At 42.0% G+C, this 20,713-nt stretch overlaps 1 protein-coding gene across 1 annotated transcript in view; it reads left to right on the plus strand.

Annotated features, from left to right (window-relative positions):
- zfpm2a (zinc finger protein, FOG family member 2a) overlaps nt 1–20,713 on the plus strand; it is a 173,425-nt gene that overhangs the window by 44,309 nt on the left and 108,403 nt on the right. The window contains exon 2 of the mRNA XM_017453833.3: nt 8,635–8,793. Coding sequence (XP_017309322.1) covers nt 8,635–8,793 — 159 coding nt within the window. The remainder of the gene's footprint in view (nt 1–8,634; nt 8,794–20,713) is intronic.

The raw sequence follows: 20,713 nt of genomic DNA on the forward strand, positions 1-20,713 counted from the left end.
ATGGAGGAATGAAGAATGGAGGAAAGAAGAATGGAGGAAAGAAGAATGGAGGAAAGAAGAATGGAGGAATGAAGAATGGAGGAATGAAGGAATGGAGGAAAGCAGAATGGAGGAAAGCAGAATGGAGGAAAGCAGGAATGGAGGAATGAAGGAATGGAGGAATGAAGAATGGAGGAATGAAGAATGGAGGAATGAAGGAATGGAGGAATGAAGAATGGAGGAAAGGAGGAATGGAGGAAAGGAGGAATGAAGAATGGAGGAATGAAGGAATGGAGGAAAGCAGGAATGGAGGAATGGAGGAATGAAGAATGGAGGAAAGGAGGAATGGAGGAAAGGAGGAATGAAGGAATGGAGGAAAGCAGGAATATAGTAATGAAGAATTGGAAAAGCAGAAACTTCTGGAACTCCTACAGTCCAGTCTTCCTTTCCTTTCTTCCTCCAGTACTGGTTTCCTCCCGGCCTTGAGGAATTTTTTTTTACGAATTTTTTTTAAGAATGTCTAATTGTATTGAAATGTTCTGTCTCTTCAGGGGGAACTCTTCAAAACGATCCTTTGTTCTTTTGTTTTGTGCCGCTCTGGAATATCAGCACTTACACCAGTCTTTCACCGGCTGTCTGTTTGCTCCGCTGTTGTAGGGTCATAAATAAAAACCTTTTGCGTTCCCCCAGAGGGACAAACAAACAAGAACTAAACACAAAGGATGGAGTAAGTGCTAATATTCAGGACTTTCACAAAGCCAAGGTAGGAAGTAGAAAAGTTATGGAGTATTAATGCAACAAAACAAACAAATAAACAAACAAACAAACAAAAAAAAAAAACCCACGCATGACAGTGTACATGATAGTGATTTAAAACTAAAGGAAATCCTGGCTGAAATGTGTATTTGGTGTGTGGTTGTAGGGAGGACTGCAGTGTGTGTGTGTGTGTGTGTGTGTGTGTGTGTGTGTGCCAACCTGAACCTTCTAACACCATGCCAGTCTCTGCCTTGGCACAAAAGGATCCTGGACCGTCTGATGCCAGGTCGGACGTCCCTATAGGCATGCGAGGAGCATTTCACATTCATGTTGGGTCTCAGGTGCTGGGCACACGTTTCACTCCCCTCTGGCCAGGCTTGCTCCCGATTTCAAAAGCGTGGAGAGATTAAAAAAATAACAATAATAATAAAATAAAAAAGTATCCCCGCGTAGATGGGGGGGGCGAGACGAATTTTTTTCCGCTCGTAGAGATCGCTCGCTTTGTTCCGTCCGATTCAATTATTTCCGCCCTAATTAAGGGACGTAACAGAGACCCGGTTTGAGACGGGGACACCACTGTGCCTCCTGCTGATAAAGTGCACTATCGCCATCAAACCACAAACCACATACACACGCCGTCCACAGACCTGCATCCGAAATTCCCACCTGCTTTTCATTCGCCGTCATTTCCACGTCGTGCTGTCCGCTGTGGACGTTTATCAGCGGAGTGATATTCCCGTAATGAATCCAAACACGACGGTTTCCCAAAGAGCGAGCGTCAACCGTCGGGACTCTTTGAAAAGGAAATTTCCGGTTCGGAAACGATGATTTTTTTTTTTTCCAGCGTGAAACTTGTCAGCAATTTAAAACGCCCCAGTCGACTCTCATGATTCGGCTTCTTCCTCTTAAAGTTTATGATCTCCGTGGTCTTCGGTGTCGTCCAAGGTTTCTTTTATAATGCACTTTCATTTAAACTTCTTGTTTCCATCCATGTATTTTTATACGAATTTTGGGATATCGCATTAAAAATGAAGTTAAAAAAAAAACGCCGGATGGAAACACCAGATGCGAGTAAAATCTCCAACCTGCACGTAAAAAAAACTTGCTTTCAGATGAGGCGGATAAATCTTTTTCAATTTGATGAGAAGTCACGCAGATAAACGACGACGGAGACACATTTACTGAATAAATCCTTCGATATGCATAAAAAAAAAAATCACGTGACTTTGTTTCAAGAAATGATGGGCGTGGATAACTGAGCGGTGGGTCGGCATAACCGGACTAACCAGCGGATCGGCCTCGTATCAGGAAAATATCAGGCATCCGCCTCCGATCGCGAGATAACATGAGGTTCGTGATGACGTTTCATATTATATTGGGGAAAACGATCCACGGTGGTTTCCCCGGTTGCAACAACCTCCGTTTGTGTTGATCTCTTGCGCCACAGAAGTGACCATTTTGTTAGTTCTCTTGAGCACTTTGATGGAAACGGTGCTTTATTCGCGAATGTTTTAGGTGATGTTCCAATTTTTCACACACGTTAAACTGCCCCTATTATGCTTTTTCAGATATCACCTTTCATGCGGTGTGTTATAGAGCTGTTTGCGAATATAAAAAGGCTGCAAAATTTTTTTTTTTTTTTTAAATCAAAGCGCAGGTTATTGACTCCAAAAAGAAGGAATCGATTCTGAACAGCTGAAACGATTCGTTAGTGATTCCAGACTTTACTTCCTGTAGTAACCTACGTAGGTTTGTAATAAAAAGCCCCACCTCTGGTCTTCATTGGCTGCTCGCTGACAGCGGTAGACCAATCACAACAGACTGGGACATCTGACCAATCAGAGCAGAGTATGCTCTCTGAAAGGAGGAGTTTAGAGTGCATCGTTTAGAACGGATCATTGAACGAGTCATTTGTGACCCTGGAGGTAAAAGGTAATGCTGCAGTTTAAATTATGAGCACGTTAAAGGGTTTTTTGACCTCGGATGCATGTAAATCTATCGTATGAGACCTTTAAAACAAAATTAGGCACATTTCAAAACCATAATCGGTGCGCTTTAAAGGCACAGCCGCCTTCTGGAAAGGGGGCAGGGAGCAGCAGCTCATTTGCATTTAAAGAGACACACACGAAATACAATATGTTTGTGCTTCCTACTAAAAAGGGACATTTACAGCACGGTATTATAAATGATCCGTGGGGTAGAGCTGAAACTTCACATACACATCCTGGGGACACCTGAGACTTATATTACATCTTGTAAAAAGGGGCATAATAGGTCCTCTTAAAATTCGTGACTTGGATGGAAACGTAGCTATTGACACGTAGGTCTATATTCATTTTAGTTTCCTACATGCTGGTGGTGGTGCGAGTGCGATTTATCCCTCGCATCATCTCTACCTAAAGAGAACGATGTAGCAGCACTTTAATCTTTTTAGTCCGTCAAGGTCTCTCACCTCGTCGTATATACACTCTGCTCAAACAGGTTGGCTTGTAAAGTTATAACTTTCCTGCTAATACACCACCTACAGCCGTAGCTCTCTAGCCGAGCTGAACTGTCGCATTCTGGAAATTTTAAGTACAACATTTGCTCTACAGCAGTGGTCACCAACCATCTTCCTTGAGGACCATCTCAAACATCTCCCGTTTTAGTTGATCAAGAACTTCTTAAAGCGACGAGTAGATGGTCAGCTGGGCATGATTATGGTTGGCGCTAAAGACTTCAGGAAGGTAGATCTCCAGGAACAGGGTTGGTGACCACTGATCTACAGTATATCTGTGCTGGATTTCTTATTCATATAACATTGAAATGGTGGAATATAGCACCAAGAAACAACACCAGACTCGCCAAACAAATCAAAACTATTTGGAGTTAACATTTAACTATGGCTTCAGTGCTGAACTTTCTAACACCTGCATAAAACGGAGCGATGCCGGGCAAAAAAAAGAGAAGACTTTGTGTACTGACGTTGTGCTCTTGTCGTTTTCTTCATAGTGGTGGATTGCAGATCTTCTGTTTATTACCTGGCGCATGCTGAGATGCCATCATGAATGATAGTACGGATCATTTTAAGCCAAATGCAGTAGTCGTAGAGCTTCTGAACAGGTTTGACGTCATCTGAACCAACAACAGGGACATAATCTTGTGTCCAATCTTATCCAGAAAGGGTCGGGTAGCTGCAGGTTTTCATTCCAACCAAGCCAACCACGAGCCACGCCTACTAACTGATTGCAGACCGAGATCATCCGATTAAACCATAGGTGTCCGATCTTATCTTTTGAGGAAACCGTCTGGGTTACGCATGTAACCATGTTCCCTGAGAAGGGAATGAGACGTTGCGTTAGCGGAACATTTCCCACAGCGTTCAGCTAACGCAACGTGGAGTTCCCTTTGAAATGGAATGTCTGGGTTACGCATGTGAGCCTGTTCCCTTTGAAAGGGAACAATGCTTCCTAAATGATTTGGGAAGCTTTCCTACGCTCTTCATCACCGCCGTCATCGACATGGAGATGCCACCGCCGGTCATCGTTGACCTGACACGCCCCCAGACAGTTCCGACCCGACTGAAACCATGGTGACGGGCTTGAACAAAACGAGACGTTATTTACAGGTCATTTTGAGCTGAGAGTAACAACGTGAATGTACTGTAGTGTTAAAAGCACTCGATTATGGTCACTGACGTTCAGGAAGGTCTAACTTTAAGCATTCCCGAGTGTGTACGCACACACACACACACACACCTGACATCAGGAGCATCTGCAAAGAAATGACATTCAGGTCCTGCTGTGGCAATTGAGATCTTAAGGAGATCCAAGGATCACCAGTCCTCCCATTGTGTGCTACCAAACACTTTAAAAAAAAAAAAGTTCTTCCCTGGCTGTGTGATGTTCAGAAAAGATCTAGGTTAGAAGGTGTGAAATTATTGCAGGCGTGTCCATGCTGTGTAGGAAGGCTCTCGAATATTAACTTATCAACACCTAAAAGAGTGTCACTATGACATTTAATGTTCTGGCAAATCGGTTTCATATCTTCAAATTGATTATCAGCAGTCGCAGTATTGCTGAAGTGAATTTTACTAGGTTTGACATCTGCACCTCTGCAGATCAGCTTCACAAACCTATTCGCTTCCACATGCTGTGTGTGTGTGTGTGTGTGTGTGTGTGTGTGTGTGTGAGTGAGTATGTGTTTAGACACATTTTCCCCCCACCCTGACAACCAGGTCGAGCTTCAGTGATCCCCGCTCCGATACAATTCCCGATGCTTATCAACAGCTTTAGCATATTGAGACGTCGCGAGCCCTCTCTCTCTTCATCCTTACCTTCCTGCGATTCAGGAAAGGCCCGGGCTCGCGATACGATCACAACCCTGCATCCTAATTTAAAGTGGCGCACTCCAGCGCTGCGCAGCATGTCTGCTGGAGATCGCCACACTAATTCTTTTCATGTAAGCCCAGTTCCTGTGCACTACAAAGGGATCCTTAATGAAAAAAGCAGGGTGATTTTTTTTTCTTCTTCTTCTTCTTTTTTTTCTCCTCACAGTGCCTCTCGTTCAGGAAGAAAGTGTGCACTCTGGGAGGGGTTTGAACCACAATAATTACTCGATTAAGTGGAGAACAAACAGAAGCGAACTCCAGGGACGTGTGTGTTGTGAGAGACCTTTGACTTCACTTCATTTGTAAGAGAAAATTTTCAGATGTAGCAATGAGTGATTACTGTGAAAGAGAAGAGATGGTTCACATATTCTGAATGAAATGAGAGAAAGCATAGTTTCTGTGCTTTGGTCAAGGTGAAGGAGGTGTGGCTTCTGTGCTTTAGTCAAGGTGAAGGAGGTGTGGCCTCTGTGCTTTAGTCATAGTGAAGGAGGTGTGGCTTCTGTGCTTTAGTCAGGGTGAAGGAGGTGTGGCCTCTGCTTTAGTCATAGTGAAGGAGGTGTGGCCTCTGTGCTTTAGTCAAGGTGAAGGAGGTGTGGCCTCTGCTTTAGTCATGGTGAAGGAGGTGTGGCCTCTGCTTTAGTCATGGTGAAGGAGGTGTGGCTTCTGTGCTTTAGTCATGGTGAAGGAGGTGTGGCCTCTGTGCTTTAGTCATGGTGAAGGAGGTGTGGCCTCTGTGCTTTAGTCATGGTGAAGGAGGTGTGGCTTCTGTGCTTTAGTCAGGGTGAAGGAGGTGTGGCTTCTGTGCTTTAGTCATGGTGAAGGAGGTGTGGCCTCTGTGCTTTAGTCATGGTGAAGGAGGTGTGGCCTCTGTGCTTTAGTCAGGATGAAGGAGGTGTGGCCTCTGTAGTCATGATGAAGGAGGTGTGGCCTGTGTGCTTTAATCATGGTGAAGGAGGTGTGGCCTCTGTGCTTTAGACATGGTGAAGGAGGTGTGGCTTCTGTGCTTTAGTCAGGGTGAAGGAGGTGTGGCTTCTGTGCTTTAGTCAGGGTGAAGGAGGTGTGGCCTCTGTGCTTTAGTCAGGATGAAGGAGGTGTGGCCTCTTAGCCTGTGAATCCCAATAAAGTAGGCATAAAGTAGGCCTCTGCACCTCTTAATTCCAGGTTGTCAGTCACAGAAAACACACACACACACACACACACACACACACACACACACACACACACACACACACACACACACACACACACACACACACACACACACACAACGGTCATTTAAGTGAGCTTGCTGAAAATATGCAACACAAAAATATATTTTTTCTTTTGGGGCAGAAACATTATATATTCAAATGCACTCTGATTATTTTCCCCTTCCCACTGCAACTCAGGTAGCCGTAATTCCATCAGAACAGGATTGCTGCGAAACAGTAATATGCAAATACAGAAATGTACGGCTACAAGCAAAACTCAAAATCATTTAGATTTAGAGAAATAATATTGCACATAGGGGGGAAAAAAATTAATCACACAGAAAAGTGTCTCCTTTCAGATTGCAGCGCTGTGTTACCCAAAGGCATAGTATGTAAATGGAAAAATCAACATTGTACCCTGTGATAAGGTGAACAAATTAATAAAAGTATTTTCTTCCCCGTTGCCGTGCTAATGTCGGTGTGAAAAGTAAGGAGGCAGCGAGCGAGCAGCTTTCCCTCAGACACATTGTTCCGGCGTCTGCAGTATCAGCGCTGGGTTCAAAGCTGTTTTTTTTTAATGCGTATGAACTGTGAGTTTTCACTCATGCATACACACATTAAAGTCACGCAGTTTAGGTGTGTGCGCACTCACGTTCGATATTTTGTAAGCGAATACGTGTGTATGTGCATTACATTTATATAGCGCTTTTCTAGGCACTCAAAGTGTGTTACTCAGTATGGGGGATGGGGGGAGGGGATCTCTTCAACCACCACTAGTGTGTAGCTTCCACCTGGATGATGTGACGGCAGCCATTGCACGCCAGAATGCCCAGCACACACCAGCTATTAGTGGAGAGGAGAGAGTGATGTAGCCAATTCAGAGATGGGGATTATTAGGGGGCCATGATAGAGAAGAGCCAATGGGGGGAATATCACCAGGACACCGGGGTTATACCCCTACACTTTTACGGTAAGTATTCTGGATTTTTAATGACCTCAGAGAGGCAGGACCTCGGTTTAACGTCTCATCCGAAAGACGGTGCTGTTTTTACAGTAGTGTCCCCGTCACTATACTGGGGCATCAGGCTTCACACAGACCACAGGGTGAGCGCCCCCTGCTGGCCTCAGTAATACCCCTTCCAGCAGCAACCTTAGTTTCCCCCAGGACGTCTCCCATCCAGGTACTGGCCAGGCTCAGCGCTGCTTAACTTCAGTGGGAAACCAGGCGAGAACTGCAGGGAGATATGACTCTAATGTGATAAAGTTGTGTTGAAGTGGTACAGTTTAAAATCAAATGTACACAATTTTCCTTCGTAATCCAAATTTAGTAAAGATGTTTTGTTTTCTGGCAAGTCTCTCGACCCAAAACCTTTTCTGTAAAAAAAATTCCAAATCCAATTCTGTTCAAATTGATTTCTTCAGTGATTTCACACACACTTGCTGATAGAAATGAAACTCCACCGTGTAACTATGTTTTTTGGGCGGAATCTCGGACAGCTTCTTCTCAAATCCTCAACACTTCTTCTTCTTCTTCTTCTTCTTCTTCTTCTTCTTTTTATTATTATTATTATTATTATTATTATTATTATCGGGGTTGAGTGGAACATTTTATATACGAGTAAACATGATTATTATTTTTTAAATATGGATATTTAGACGTGTGTGTGTGTGTGTGTGTGTGTGTGTGTGTGTGTGCGCGCATGTGCCTCGATAGTTATAAGCAGGTTTTGCACATGCATGTGCACATTAAGCTACAGTTGTGTGTGTGTGTGTGTGTGTGTGTGTGTGAGTGTGTTAGTTATTCTGAGCCATCAGCTGCAGGCACTATGAGATGAACCGTGTGTGATGTGGCTCCGTTGCAGTTGCTACTCAACCACAATGCTGTTATGCTGGATTTAAATTTTTTTTTTTTTTTTAATGAATAGCTTCAAATGCTGCAGTACTATAATCTATTTTTATTCGTTTTGTGCTTTGGTAAAGATTCACATGGCTTCATTATTAGCATTAGTGCAATGTCTGCAGTATTTTAGCAGTAAATATTTAAAACCGTTAACTTTTAGTGGTAAAAAAAAAAAAAGAGAGAGAGAGAGTAAAAAAAATGTTTCTTATTACCACAGCAAAAGACCCTGCTTTAAGATACAGCAAGCTATTACCAAACTGGAGCCGTAATCCTGCATCCTACAGTTCACGTGCTGGAGCTAACGAAGCTAATACGCTAACTACTCATTCAAACGTAGCTGGAGTTCTGTAGTGTAGTTTAGAAAAAAAAGGTAGATTGACCCATCGTATCTCCACAGAGTGTGTATGAAGAGTGTGTGACTGTTCTCTGCGTGTGTTTAGGTCCCCTGGACGATGGTCTGGAAGAGGAAGAGGAGGAATGTGTGTCTGAGGGGAACGAGCTAGCGGCTAAAGAGGAGTTCTCAGCCGAGGAGAACTTCACGACGGACTTCGAGACAGAGAACCTCGGCTGCGAGGACATGGAGTACTTCTGCGCTAAAGGTCAGAGAGTACAAAAGTGCCGAGTCAGAGCGGGATTTTAAATGAAGCGTTTTATCTATTAATGGAAAGCTCGCATGAAGAGGAATAGGATCGCTTGTCAAGTGGACGTGTAGAGAGAATGGTGTTAGTTTAATTGTCACCTAAAAATGCTAAAGAGTAAATGTAAAACTGAAAGATTGCTCTTGCAGATCAGTCATCACGAGCTGAAGTTCTGTTCATTTTTAGGATTACAGTAGGATATTAGGTAAACGGTTAGTGACTTGGAGACTCCTGAGGGTCTCCATATTCCCGAGACAGCTCTCCTCAAGTCTGTCATTTTGTTTAAATCTGAACTTTTTTTTAAATTTTTTTTTTATCTTTATTCCATTTCAAAAGAAAAATCTCTACATTTCCTCTGTCCCCCAGATTCATATGGCACATAATGAACATATGAAAAAGGTTCCCAGGGTCGTATGTCAGTCCCTCCAGGATTTTGCGACGTTGCGATTACAGAAATTAACGGCAAATGAAGGAAACTTCGCGATATTCGCAGGAGCTTGCGATTTTTCAAAACTGACCGCAGATGCGTGCCAAGATGCGTCATCACGAAGCGCATCCAGCCCCCTTCATACAGCTAAAAGGTCTCCTTTACCAATGAACAATGCTGCGAAAGACTGCGCAAAACAATTCCGTGCAAATGCGAATTTGCGAATTCAAGTCGTTTTCTGCAGAACAGCACAAAAAACTCCGCAAGTTGCATCACAAAACTGTAAAACAGCCACGGCGAAATCGAGCATTTTTGGCCGCGGCTATCACAAAAAAAAAAAACTTGGCGAAATCCTGTATGGACTGCTACGCTCACAGGGTCCTACGTTCCCCCAGATTTATATGGCACATAATGAACACATGACAAAAGGTCCTACAGTATGTTCCCCGAGCTCCCAGGGTCGTATGTTCCTCAGCTCCATACAGCACATAATGGGAATCTGAAAAACATGTTCCCAGCTCTGTATACGCTTAATATGACATGGGTTATTGTGGGAACTCGTCAAAGGGGGTTTCTGATCCACAGCACTGCCGTATTGAGGGAACTAAACAAATGCTTGGAGTCATGGACTCACAAAAGGTCATAGCTTCCAGGTGAAAACTAAACTAGCCTAGTATGTTATTGAATTTAACTCTCATGACATCATGACTTTTTTGTATTTAATTTAAAGCCTCCAGTTTGTTTTTGCCTCCAAATATGCTAGTGTATTTTTTTTTTCTGCATTTATTTTAATTAAGTTAATTTCGAACACCTTTAAAAAATAAAAATAATAATAATAATAATAATAATAATAATAATAATCTGTGACTGACATCTCACTTCTGAACTGTCCAAATACCCACGCAGTGATATTGTTGCATTATGTGTCATATACAGGTAAATCTGGGGAGCATAGGAATGACCCCCTACATACAGGTTCTAGCTATTAGCATTCAGCTAGTTTGTAATGACAGATTTATTATCATGCTAGCTAATATTTAAGAGAATGAAAACAAGAAACAAGGAATGTTGGAAAATATTAGCTAAGCCTAATTCTGAAATGAGAAATATTGAAAGGGAATATTACCTCTCGCTGTGTTGCTATGTACGAGGTTTATCTGTTAGCATTCAGCTGGTATGGTCAGCGTTATTATCATGTTAGCTAACCCTGGAAGAATGAAGATGTTGTTAGTCAGCCTTAGCTAATGTCTGCCCAAGTTACCTGGTGAAAGGGACACCTGTAACAGATATCTTTTCATTTTGGGAATGTTCTTACACTTTTACTCATCCCTTTTGAATAAATTTAAGTACATGAATTTAAACCTGGAAATAAAATCAGGGATAGAAAATGAGACCTAATAGGTGAGTGGGGATTGGCCAAGGTGGGGAAAAAAAGCAAACATCGGTGATGTATCTTCTACCTCTAGTGAATAAGATAGCATTACTAACTATACTGTATGTAATTAAAGGACATGAGTCAAGGCCACTGCTCTCCAGTGTCGGATCTTTATTTTTTTTGGCTGGTTTGGAGGGACTTTTGGACCATGCACACTTCTGACAGAACCTCTGTGTCCATGTGTGTAGCCACAGGGTTTGATATCTGATCCCTGTATCTGAGGACAGTCAGAGAGCTGGCTAACCCTGGCACCTTACCCAGCCAGCTTCTGCCACGAGGCTGTGTGTTTTGGGGAATATTGCTAAACTTCCAGCGAATGCACCATGGCTATGCACACACATAAAAGCAAAAGCCAGCCAACCAGTTCACTTGTTCTTTGAACTCCATTTCAATTAGGCCTCTGTTCTTTTCTTTCTATTTATTTCATTCTCTGGTAACATCACACCACCATAGGAGCTTGCTTGAAGTTACAGAACTGTCAGCCAGACAACCCCCTCCACACAGACACACACCTACTCTCCACCCCAGGTGTACCCGACTTCACTCACCCATCACCGGGAATTTGACTTTTTAATCAGCAGCTTGTGCTTTGAATCGGCCCCGGCCTTCAAAAGACGAGTGTTTTTTGAATTACGCTTCTGTCACGCTGTTTTAAAAAAAACCATTGTGCCTAGTGGGATTTTTACACGGGGCATTTCTTTGAAAAACATTATCCTTTTATGTTTTCCGTTAGCTACGCACACTAATAATCATTTCCTTTTGTTATTAAAGACAAAGAAAACATAGCAGGTAAGTGGGGGAATGTTAATAGTGATGACATTGTCATTGTTTCATTTCAAGGTTAAAATGAGGTTTTTGTGCCCGGAATTTAAAGTCAAAGACGCATTGGAAATTTGGCAATACTATTAAATAAAAAAGCAATCATATGTACTGGGCTTAAAACAAGTCTAATTAACCAGTAATTAGTACAAATTATTAAAAAAATAAATAAATAAATAAACTATATTCTAATACTTGTGCATTAGAGTTAACTTTCCCTGTATCTTTCTCATTTGTAAGTCGCTTTGGATAAAAGCGTCTGCCAAGTGAATAAATGTAATGTAAACTTACGTTTTTATATTGTTATTTATTTATTCATCTTCAGGCTTATTGTTCAGTAACTATACTGAACCTATACAAGTCAGGGCTAGACAGATAATAAATTCATAGCTAGTTTACAAGGCAAGTACAAGCAGTGTGCTGTACAGTCCAATGTTTTGGTTGGCCAGAAATGAGCAAGACTAAAATGTATTAGGTAACAGCATATGATGAGCTGGATAGTTAAGTGCATTTTGATATAGATTAAGTGAAACGAATGAGTTTAAACATAGCACATCGTGTGCCCTTGACAAAAAGGCATGGGGAAGTCATTGGCCAAGAGCCAAGTCAAGAGCAAAATTGACCATGCTGTCTGGGTGGGAGGGATGGCAAACTCTGTCCCCCCTGTCAATCACTGCGACACAAGCCAATCATGTGAGCTCATGTATGCAGAAGCGGGCGGATAGTGCTTTCTACCGAGTGCGCTATGATGCAGCATGAGCAGCAGTTTGAAAAGATATGGCTGGCTGGCTTCACAAGAGGAAGCATGTGATATGTGATATCTTTCACCCTCCCCCGATTGATGGTTGCCATATTACAGGGGAGAGCTAGCTGGCGGGTTGGAATTGTCAGGTGAGTTGACCAAATTGGACAGAAAAATGGGGGGGGGGTAACACTTACTTTTCCAGGTTTTTGTTGCCCCCCCGTTCCAACTTTTTTGAGACGTGTTGCGGCCATCAAATTCAAAATTACCTTTTTTTTTTTTTTTTTTTGTAAAACTATACATTTATTCAGTTTAACCCTGTAAGACCCAAATATGATTGATATTTAGAACACAGAGGACATTTGATATGTTTACTGTGTTCTATCGTGAATAACATATGGGTTTATGAGTTTTGCAAATCATTGCATTCTGTTTTTATTTCAATTTATTTACATTTTACACAGCGTCCCAACCTTTTTGGAACTGGGGTTGTAGGTTGTGTAGGATTTTAGCACTGCAAAAGGCATTGTTTCATTACAGAGGAAAGCTAGGGTAAGAAAGTCCAATATTCTTGCATTTAGTGTAAGTAGCAAAGACCCACATCATAACATTTTTTTTTTTTTTAACTTACTTCAGAGTGTGTCACATTAGCTTTTGATAGCTCTTGCAAAAGGTTTAGCAAAAATCTTTAACTTTTGAATGGCTGTGCACAAACTACGACCAACACTGACCTAAAGTTCTAACTATTCCATTTACAGATACTTAAGTAATCTTGGCCTTGTCATAGTCCGACCACGTACGTCAGATTTCCCAGTTCTTCTCCTATCTTCTCTAATTCTATAAGCCCCCCATTCTCCTATCGCAGTTCTGTAATTCTCCAAATGTCCGCTCCTCGTTTAGCAAGAAGTGCATGCTCATCAGGTGTAGCCATTTTTTCCTCTTGATCCTCTTTTTTTATTAGATCTCTTTTAAAAGTCATTTAGCCCTGAGTCGAAATGGCTTAAATATACCCCACTTATGCCAGAGCAGAGAGAATTAAAAGCGAACGCAATCCCAGCATTAAACGGTTTACGCGTGTTATTCCACCCTTATATGAAGACAGAAGAAGGGCCCTCTTGATTAAGTGAACCCTCTCCAAAGTGACGGCGTGTTGTAATTAGCGCTGAATTGAACGTCTCCTTTCAATAGGAGCCACTCTTCCCTGGGCCTTTATCAGTCCCAGTGACTGTAGAAGAGAATAAGGTCTCCAGCGAGCAAGCTTCCGTCGAGCTTTTAACAGAGTAACTGAGAATCTGTGTAGCCCCGAAATGGGCTTGTCACGGGGAAACCTAAAGCCTCCATCAAAAGTTTCAGTCTATAATAGGTCTTAAAAGCTCGGAAGCCCAAAGAACGAAGCTGTCGTGTTCATTAGCATAGCCACGCTCTTATTAGTGCTGCAAAGTCGCAAAGCCTCTTATAGTTAAGAAAGGTCAAGAAACTGAATGGCTCTAGAGGTTCTTTAACGTGGAAAGGGGTGGGGCTTAAGGAAAATTGTTGCACCTTGATGCACTTGATGTGGCTTGACTAAAAATACCTGTGATGATCTTCCTGGTCAGTGGTGCCTTAGTTTCAATGGCTTTCCACACAAGCGAAATAAACTGTATAGTGGACGTAGTATTGATATGCTATTATATACAGCTGACATTAATCTACCTAAGTCTAAGTAATTATCATATGGTCTAGTCGACTTGTTGGAATACATGCCCCAAATGAGAATATTAAAACTTGATGGGATCACAAGTTTCTAACATGCCCTTAATACTTGAAATTCCATCACGAACACCATAAGGCCCCAGATGGACACGAATCTAATTCCGTCTCTTTAGGACAGAGCTAATCCGAAATCGAACGAGGAAAAAGAGGAAGTAGGCATAAGAGAAAGGAAACATCTGCAGCAGTTGATATGGAACTGAAGATCTAAAACAGCAGTGGTGAATCAGCACACAGACATCTAAGACATCACGTAGGGTCAGCCATCAGGGCGCTGTTTGTATCATAAAAGGCAGCGTTATCCAGAATTCTTCTCGGAACTCGAATAAACACTGTTTTTCAGTTGGGCTGCCTTTTAAGGCAAGGCACTACAGGTAAATAGGGTAATTCTTCAAAACAACAGATATCACGATGACTTTGTGCCTGTTGAATGTTAGTACTCTTACAAGAACTTTTTTTTACATTTGTTTATGCAAATGAGGCTCTATTTAATTAAGTATAGCTAAATTTGCATATTTAATAACACTGAATGGTTGAGGTTAGAATGAAAGTATTACGTTTACTGCGAAGACGCTCTCAGGAGAATTTTTTTTACAGAACGGTTTGTTTAAAAAAAGTTTTCTTTGTTGTTTAAATCATGAAAATACCATTCGTGCATATATTTTATGCTTTTTTTTTTTTTTTTTTTTAATAAAATCTTAACCGAAATCAACATTTTGGGAAATTCCTCTGCAGTATCCTCCTAATTGAGAATAGGAATGAAATGCAGGTCATCTAGAAACTGAGATATTTTTGTTTTGTTTTTTTAAGTAAAAGGTTTATAAAAGAAATTGACATGAAGATCAAAATGCCACATACATTTCCATGTACATATATCAGAAAACAAGCTTTTCAGGGATATATGGCACGATGTGATCGTGAGCGGGCAGAGCGTAAACCTTCAAAGTTGCCGCGTGTCAGATAATACAGTGGTGGGCAAAAATGGTGAATTAAACATGTATCTGTTGGATTTTAATATTGTCTTGTTAGAATTAAAGAGAAGACATGTCATAGATGCAGTTTATCCAAAACTCGAAGAAAAACGATTGATATGAATAAAATGCTTCTACCTATTTCTACCTGTGGTGTCTTGCCTTTACATTTACAAGACAGCAAACGACAGTGTCTCTTGGCATTGCGAACACTGCCCTCAAAATGTCACAATAATGAGTGTAAATCCATCTCACAGAAATGAAGCCTGCACATCAGTCATCACCATTTCCGAGCAGCATTTGTACGAGAGAGAGAGAGAGAGAGAGAGTGAGGGAGTTCTGAGTGACCACTTTAAACTATCTGGAGAGTGTTTCGGCTCCAGTGGAGCCACTGCATAGTCATGTACCATGAAATGGTCGAGGGGCTCCAGTCAATGGCTTCGCATGTAATGGTATTGAAACAGCATAGTTCGGTGTGAAATGAAGTCTCTGCCACTGAATAGATTGAGCTGAGCAAGGGGATGTGAATAAACATGAGATGGAGAGCAGGGACCTATCGAGACAGCCATACACAGACACCAGTAAGAGAGGGAAAATGGAAAAAAGAGACCCCAATACTCTGTAGACATGACCTTGCCTTTTCTTTGATGATTAACGAAGCTCTCTTCAAATAAGGACCTGCATGGGCATAGTCTATTCCGTGTTTATGTATAGCAAAAGGCACCAAGTTGGCATTTATACTCCCTTGTCACGTCCTTGTCTATAGTTTTAAGATGGTCTTTTATTTCCTGGATGCCATCTTTTTTTTTTATAGCAACAGTGAAATTTCACCTTCCTTCTATAGATGAGTGGAAAACCACAAAAGTAAGACAGATTCCTGATCCAGCAGTTTCACAGAGTACAACTGACTTGAAAGGAATGGCGCAGCACGTATAACTGAAGGCTGAAGGTCTTGGCTGAGTTCAGCTGCATTAGACCAAACATTCTGCAAGTAGAAACTTTTTGGCCTGAGGATCAAGCCCGATAATAAACCTGAAGCTCAAGACTTGTCTGCTTGAGTTATTTTAGTTAGGCAATTAAAATCATCCAATATGCAGAGAAGGGCTCACTCCAAAGCTTGTGATTGCTCTGGTCCTATGGCTGTTAAAGTGGGTCCAGGAACCCCCATGAGTCTATGTATTATATCCAGGGGGTCTACATTTTGGTTTCATTTGGTGGTTGCAATCACAACCCACTATTATCATAGTTAATAATATTGCTATAGGTGTTCGCTTATTTGACCGGTCACTTGAAATGCATTAGTTTAATCAAAATCTCAAGTTCAGGGAGACAAAATGCCGAAAAATTACCAAAATATTCTTGTGCATATTTAGATTTAGAGCCTAATATTGGAATAGCTGTATTTTGTTCATAAAATGAATCTATATTCAGCAGGTCCATTTTGAAGGTTGTACAGCACCACGAGCCCCCAAACTGATTTCATAACAAATTCAAATAAACAACAGTGGTATGGTTGGAGGGCGCACGGTGGCTTACCTCGCCTCACACCTCCAGGGTCCGGGGTTCGATTCCCACCGTGACCCTGTGTGTGCGGAGTTTGCATGCTCTCCCCGTGCTGCGGGGGTTTCCTCCCCCAGTCCAAAGACATGCATGGTAGGCTGATTGGCGTGTCTAAAGTGTCCGTAGTGTATGAATGGGTGTGTGAGTGTGTATGTGATTGTGCCCTGCGATGGATTGGCACCCTGTCCAGGGTGTACCCCTCCTCGTGTCCGATGTTCCCTGGGATAGGCTCCAGGTTCCCCGTGACCCTGAAGAAGGATAAAGCGGTATAGAAGATGATTGGATGGATGGATGGATGGATGGATGGATGGATGGATGGGTGGATGGATGGATGGATGGATGGATGGATGGATATGGTTGGACATGGACAATTCCATACAAAATAAGTTGTTAGAAAAGGTATGCCTTTGGAATAACTTTGCGCTACTCCTAACTTGTTGATAGCCAGGACCATAGCCTCAACCATAGCCAGGACTCGTGTAAGTCATTTTGCCCATTTTGCCTCACACCGCCTGAATCCCTCCAATCTTCGCCTTTTGTTAACCAGAAAAACGAAAAGAGCTGGAATCATTTATTCTTTGTCTTTGCTTCTTCAAACTATTTAGGATCAATCCTACCAGACAGATCGCTGTAGCACCTTCTTCCAATAGCAGATGTTAACAAAGAGCAGACAGAAGTGGAGATCCGAGAGTGTGGTGGTTGGAAATTTGTGCGAAATGCAGTTTACCGAGCCATCACTTGGAGTTGGAGGAGGAAATGATTCATTAATGTTTGTTAAGAATGGCTAAATGCGACCGATCTTTTTGCTCCCAGACTGTATCTTGAGGAAAGAGATCGAGGAGGCCGAGCAGTCCGACAGAACTGGCAGAGTGAGTACTGACAGTGAGTTTATAGCTCTCGAAGGAGACCGAAGCAAAATCTTTCACTAATCACGTCTCTCCACCAGGGTGCTTTGGGAGATTTTGCAAGGTTTTCACTTGCTTTTTTTCTTTCTTTCTTTCTTTCTTTCTTTTTTTTTTTTTTTTTTTTAAATATCCATTGATGCCATTGGAAATTTGTTTGGGATCAGTTCAGCAGAGATTTGTGTGCCATGAGACTCGGGCAAAAATTAGCTAAGGGTGAGATGGAGGACTAGTTGGATTGATTTGAATTCTAAGATTCGGACGTTTTGTTGTTTCTATCCATGATCACCACTGTTGGTATTGAAAAAGAATGATCAAGCATCAAGTTAATTGAGACCTTTTTTAAATTTTGAATTGCCTCCTTCCTTAAAAAGTGACTCTACCGTTACTGCGTTGATTGTCGCCATGAACGTTACGAAAGGAATCTCTCTTTCTCAAAATCTGTATGTCTCAGTTTGTTCCGGATTAAGAGGCTCGGATCTACTTAAAATCTGCGGATTGACATTTTCAAGGGCTGTGCTCGTGGAGGCAGTGCTGAGAGGGAGGTGGGAGGTGGGGGGAAGCCAATACGACTTTGTTTCTACCTTGCTGGAGGAGGCGTTTGTGTAAATCGCCTGAAAGCTTATTGACCTGTGTAACATTATGCTGGGGAGAATGTCCGACTCGCATGGACGAGCACACACAATCATGACATTCTCTGTCTTCTTTTGTTTGGCCTCGTTTATTCATACACTTCCACTGTAGGCAAACAGCACTTTTTTTTTTTTTTTGCAAACGGACCTCTAGCCGAAATGACTATTTCTATAAGGTATCAAAGAATACCACTTCTGCTCAAAGCTCTCTGTGGTGTTTCAACATTTTAAGAAGTCGCCTTGATGCCAATTCTGATGATTCATCTTAGCATGCTATGTTTATCAGTCTATTATATTAGTACATCTGCACTGTCTTCCCATGCCAACTCCTACTATATTCTAGGAAACCCTCATCAAGCCAGGCGACATTGTTCTCTCAGAGGTTGCTGTTCGGCGATTGTGTTTAAAATGCATCGCAAACAGCGCTAGATAGAAGGCAGAAAATCCTTAATCACCGCTTAATTAAGGAATCATCTTGTAGCTTCATTTCCTGAGCGGTAATTAAACAGTCGCAATACGTTTCGTTACAGGGCTTACATGTTCGCCCCAGATCAAGGTAGTGCTTTTAATGTTATCTCCCCGGCCTTCTCTTTCTGTCGCTCGCTCGCTCTCTCCCCCCTTTTCCCTCTCTTGCTACTTAGTAGAGGAACTGTTGATACTTGCCTTTGTTATCCTCATCATTATACATGAGGAGTGTGCGAAGGAGGTACTCTGGGCCTGACAGTACAAATAGTCATGAGGAGTAATAGGAAAGGAATTGGGGGGGGGGGGGAGTGAAGCTATGGTCTGAGTTGGAGCTTGCATAAGAGAAATCTAGGTCAGAGTGACTTCGTGTTCAGTAACTGGGACATCACTGCACACTTCTCGTGCCTGGCAGTTCCTGAGCCAGCCAGGAAGATGCGATCCTTTTTGGCCGTGTTTACTCGCCCGCCTTTGAAGTGAGCCGTGTCTTAACTGGCTTACGGCCAGCGCAGCGAGGGACTTCGATCTGTAGATTAACCCGTCCGAACGGGCTCATATTTTTAACGCTGAGCAATACCAAGGCCGTTCCAGAGTGTTAGAAAGGTCACTTCCACATCCTGTGCCGTTCCACTGCTCCACAGCAAGAGAGAGGAAACATGAGGAGCTAGTGTGAAAGAGATCTTCATTACGAAACAGCACTGTTAAAGGAGATGAGCAGGCTTTCTTATCAGCAGTGACAGTCGATCTGGTTTCCTTCTGCTGTAAATCTTATCAGTTGTTGTTATACAGAAAATCTTAGCTGGAGACGCGTCTGCTTCCAGTGGGAGTTTTCATCCATGCATGATCACATAATCATGTCGTTTTTTGTAGGTTTTTTTTTTTTTTTTGCAAGATTCAAAAACTGTATAGTTACAAGTACAAAAATACGAATGTAAGCAAAAATAAAACAATTAACTACATTTCAAAAAGCGTTTAGTTTTATATTTGTTAGGTACTTAACTGTTTTGATCGTAAATCATGGTGATCAAAACTACCAGCTTTATCAGACTCTTCTTACATTTGGTATAAGTTTTATTAGTATTTGATTATTCATATGATTTAGGGTGCTGCCTTTATAAGGGAATATATTCGGAATGTTTCTATGTAAGCAGTTTTTATGGCAGGGTTTCTCAATGAAATCTACTTCGTCAGCCAAATGTTTGTATGCTATGATAGTGTGGCTTGGTTCAACCATGAAGAACACTGAATTTGGGGGTCTGAGGACTGGCTTGAAAAAAACTAAAACTAATTTAAGGATCTTTGCTGCATTTAAGTAGATGTCTGTAACTTGTAATTCCCCAGACCCGACCAAGAATAGCCAAAGACCTGACTCAAAATCCCGACCCTGGAACTCATGATGGTCTTCTCAACTACGAGTTCCTCTGAGTTCAGAGAGTGATGTCAAATCAACATGTCTGCCTACAGCAACGACGTAGCACAGCTTACCTTTAAATGAATTATGCTGTATATACAAGCGTTTGCTTTCACTAAATCAATATAGACATATTCGCTTGTTAAATCTATCACACTGACTATACAGCTTGCTGCTTTGAGAAGGAATACAATAGACGAACATCTAGTCTTGCATATTTTCCACCCGTATTTTGTACCTTGAATAAACAGAGGTCGAAGACGACGTCATTTCGAGCTCCGACTTCCCATTTCTGAGGTACGTCGAACGCAGGAATAGACCCATGAAAGCCCTTCACTATTTTTATGTCAAAGCTCTGTCACATAACTATAAAAATACTTGTTGTTCCACGTTTATTTGAGAACTCGAGCCAGGCACACAAACTGAACAAATTTTGTTGAGCGTGTTCCGATTTAAGTAGTAAAAGGTCCGACACACCAAACATGATGGTAAATAACTGTAACTTCCTGGATTTCAGTGTATCTGATTGCTTTTCCTCCTACGGTATTTCATCTGTAGCTTTCTTCCTCAACATTGTAAATAACATAAGACTAAGTACTGGAAAGCTTCTCTTAATCAGTGGCCTAAGGTTAGCTGATGTAGAGTCACTTTAAAGATATGGAGGATGGAGCTAGAACTCGATGTGCCCCCACTTAGAACGGGACCCGAGCCAGAACAGCCATGTGGGGGAGGTTCTGCTTTCAGCTATAACATCTGGCTAGAGAGATACAG

This window comes from Ictalurus punctatus, chromosome 23 (genome assembly GCF_001660625.3).
Source record: "Ictalurus punctatus breed USDA103 chromosome 23, Coco_2.0, whole genome shotgun sequence".
NCBI classification, from domain to species: Eukaryota; Metazoa; Chordata; class Actinopteri; order Siluriformes; family Ictaluridae; genus Ictalurus; species Ictalurus punctatus.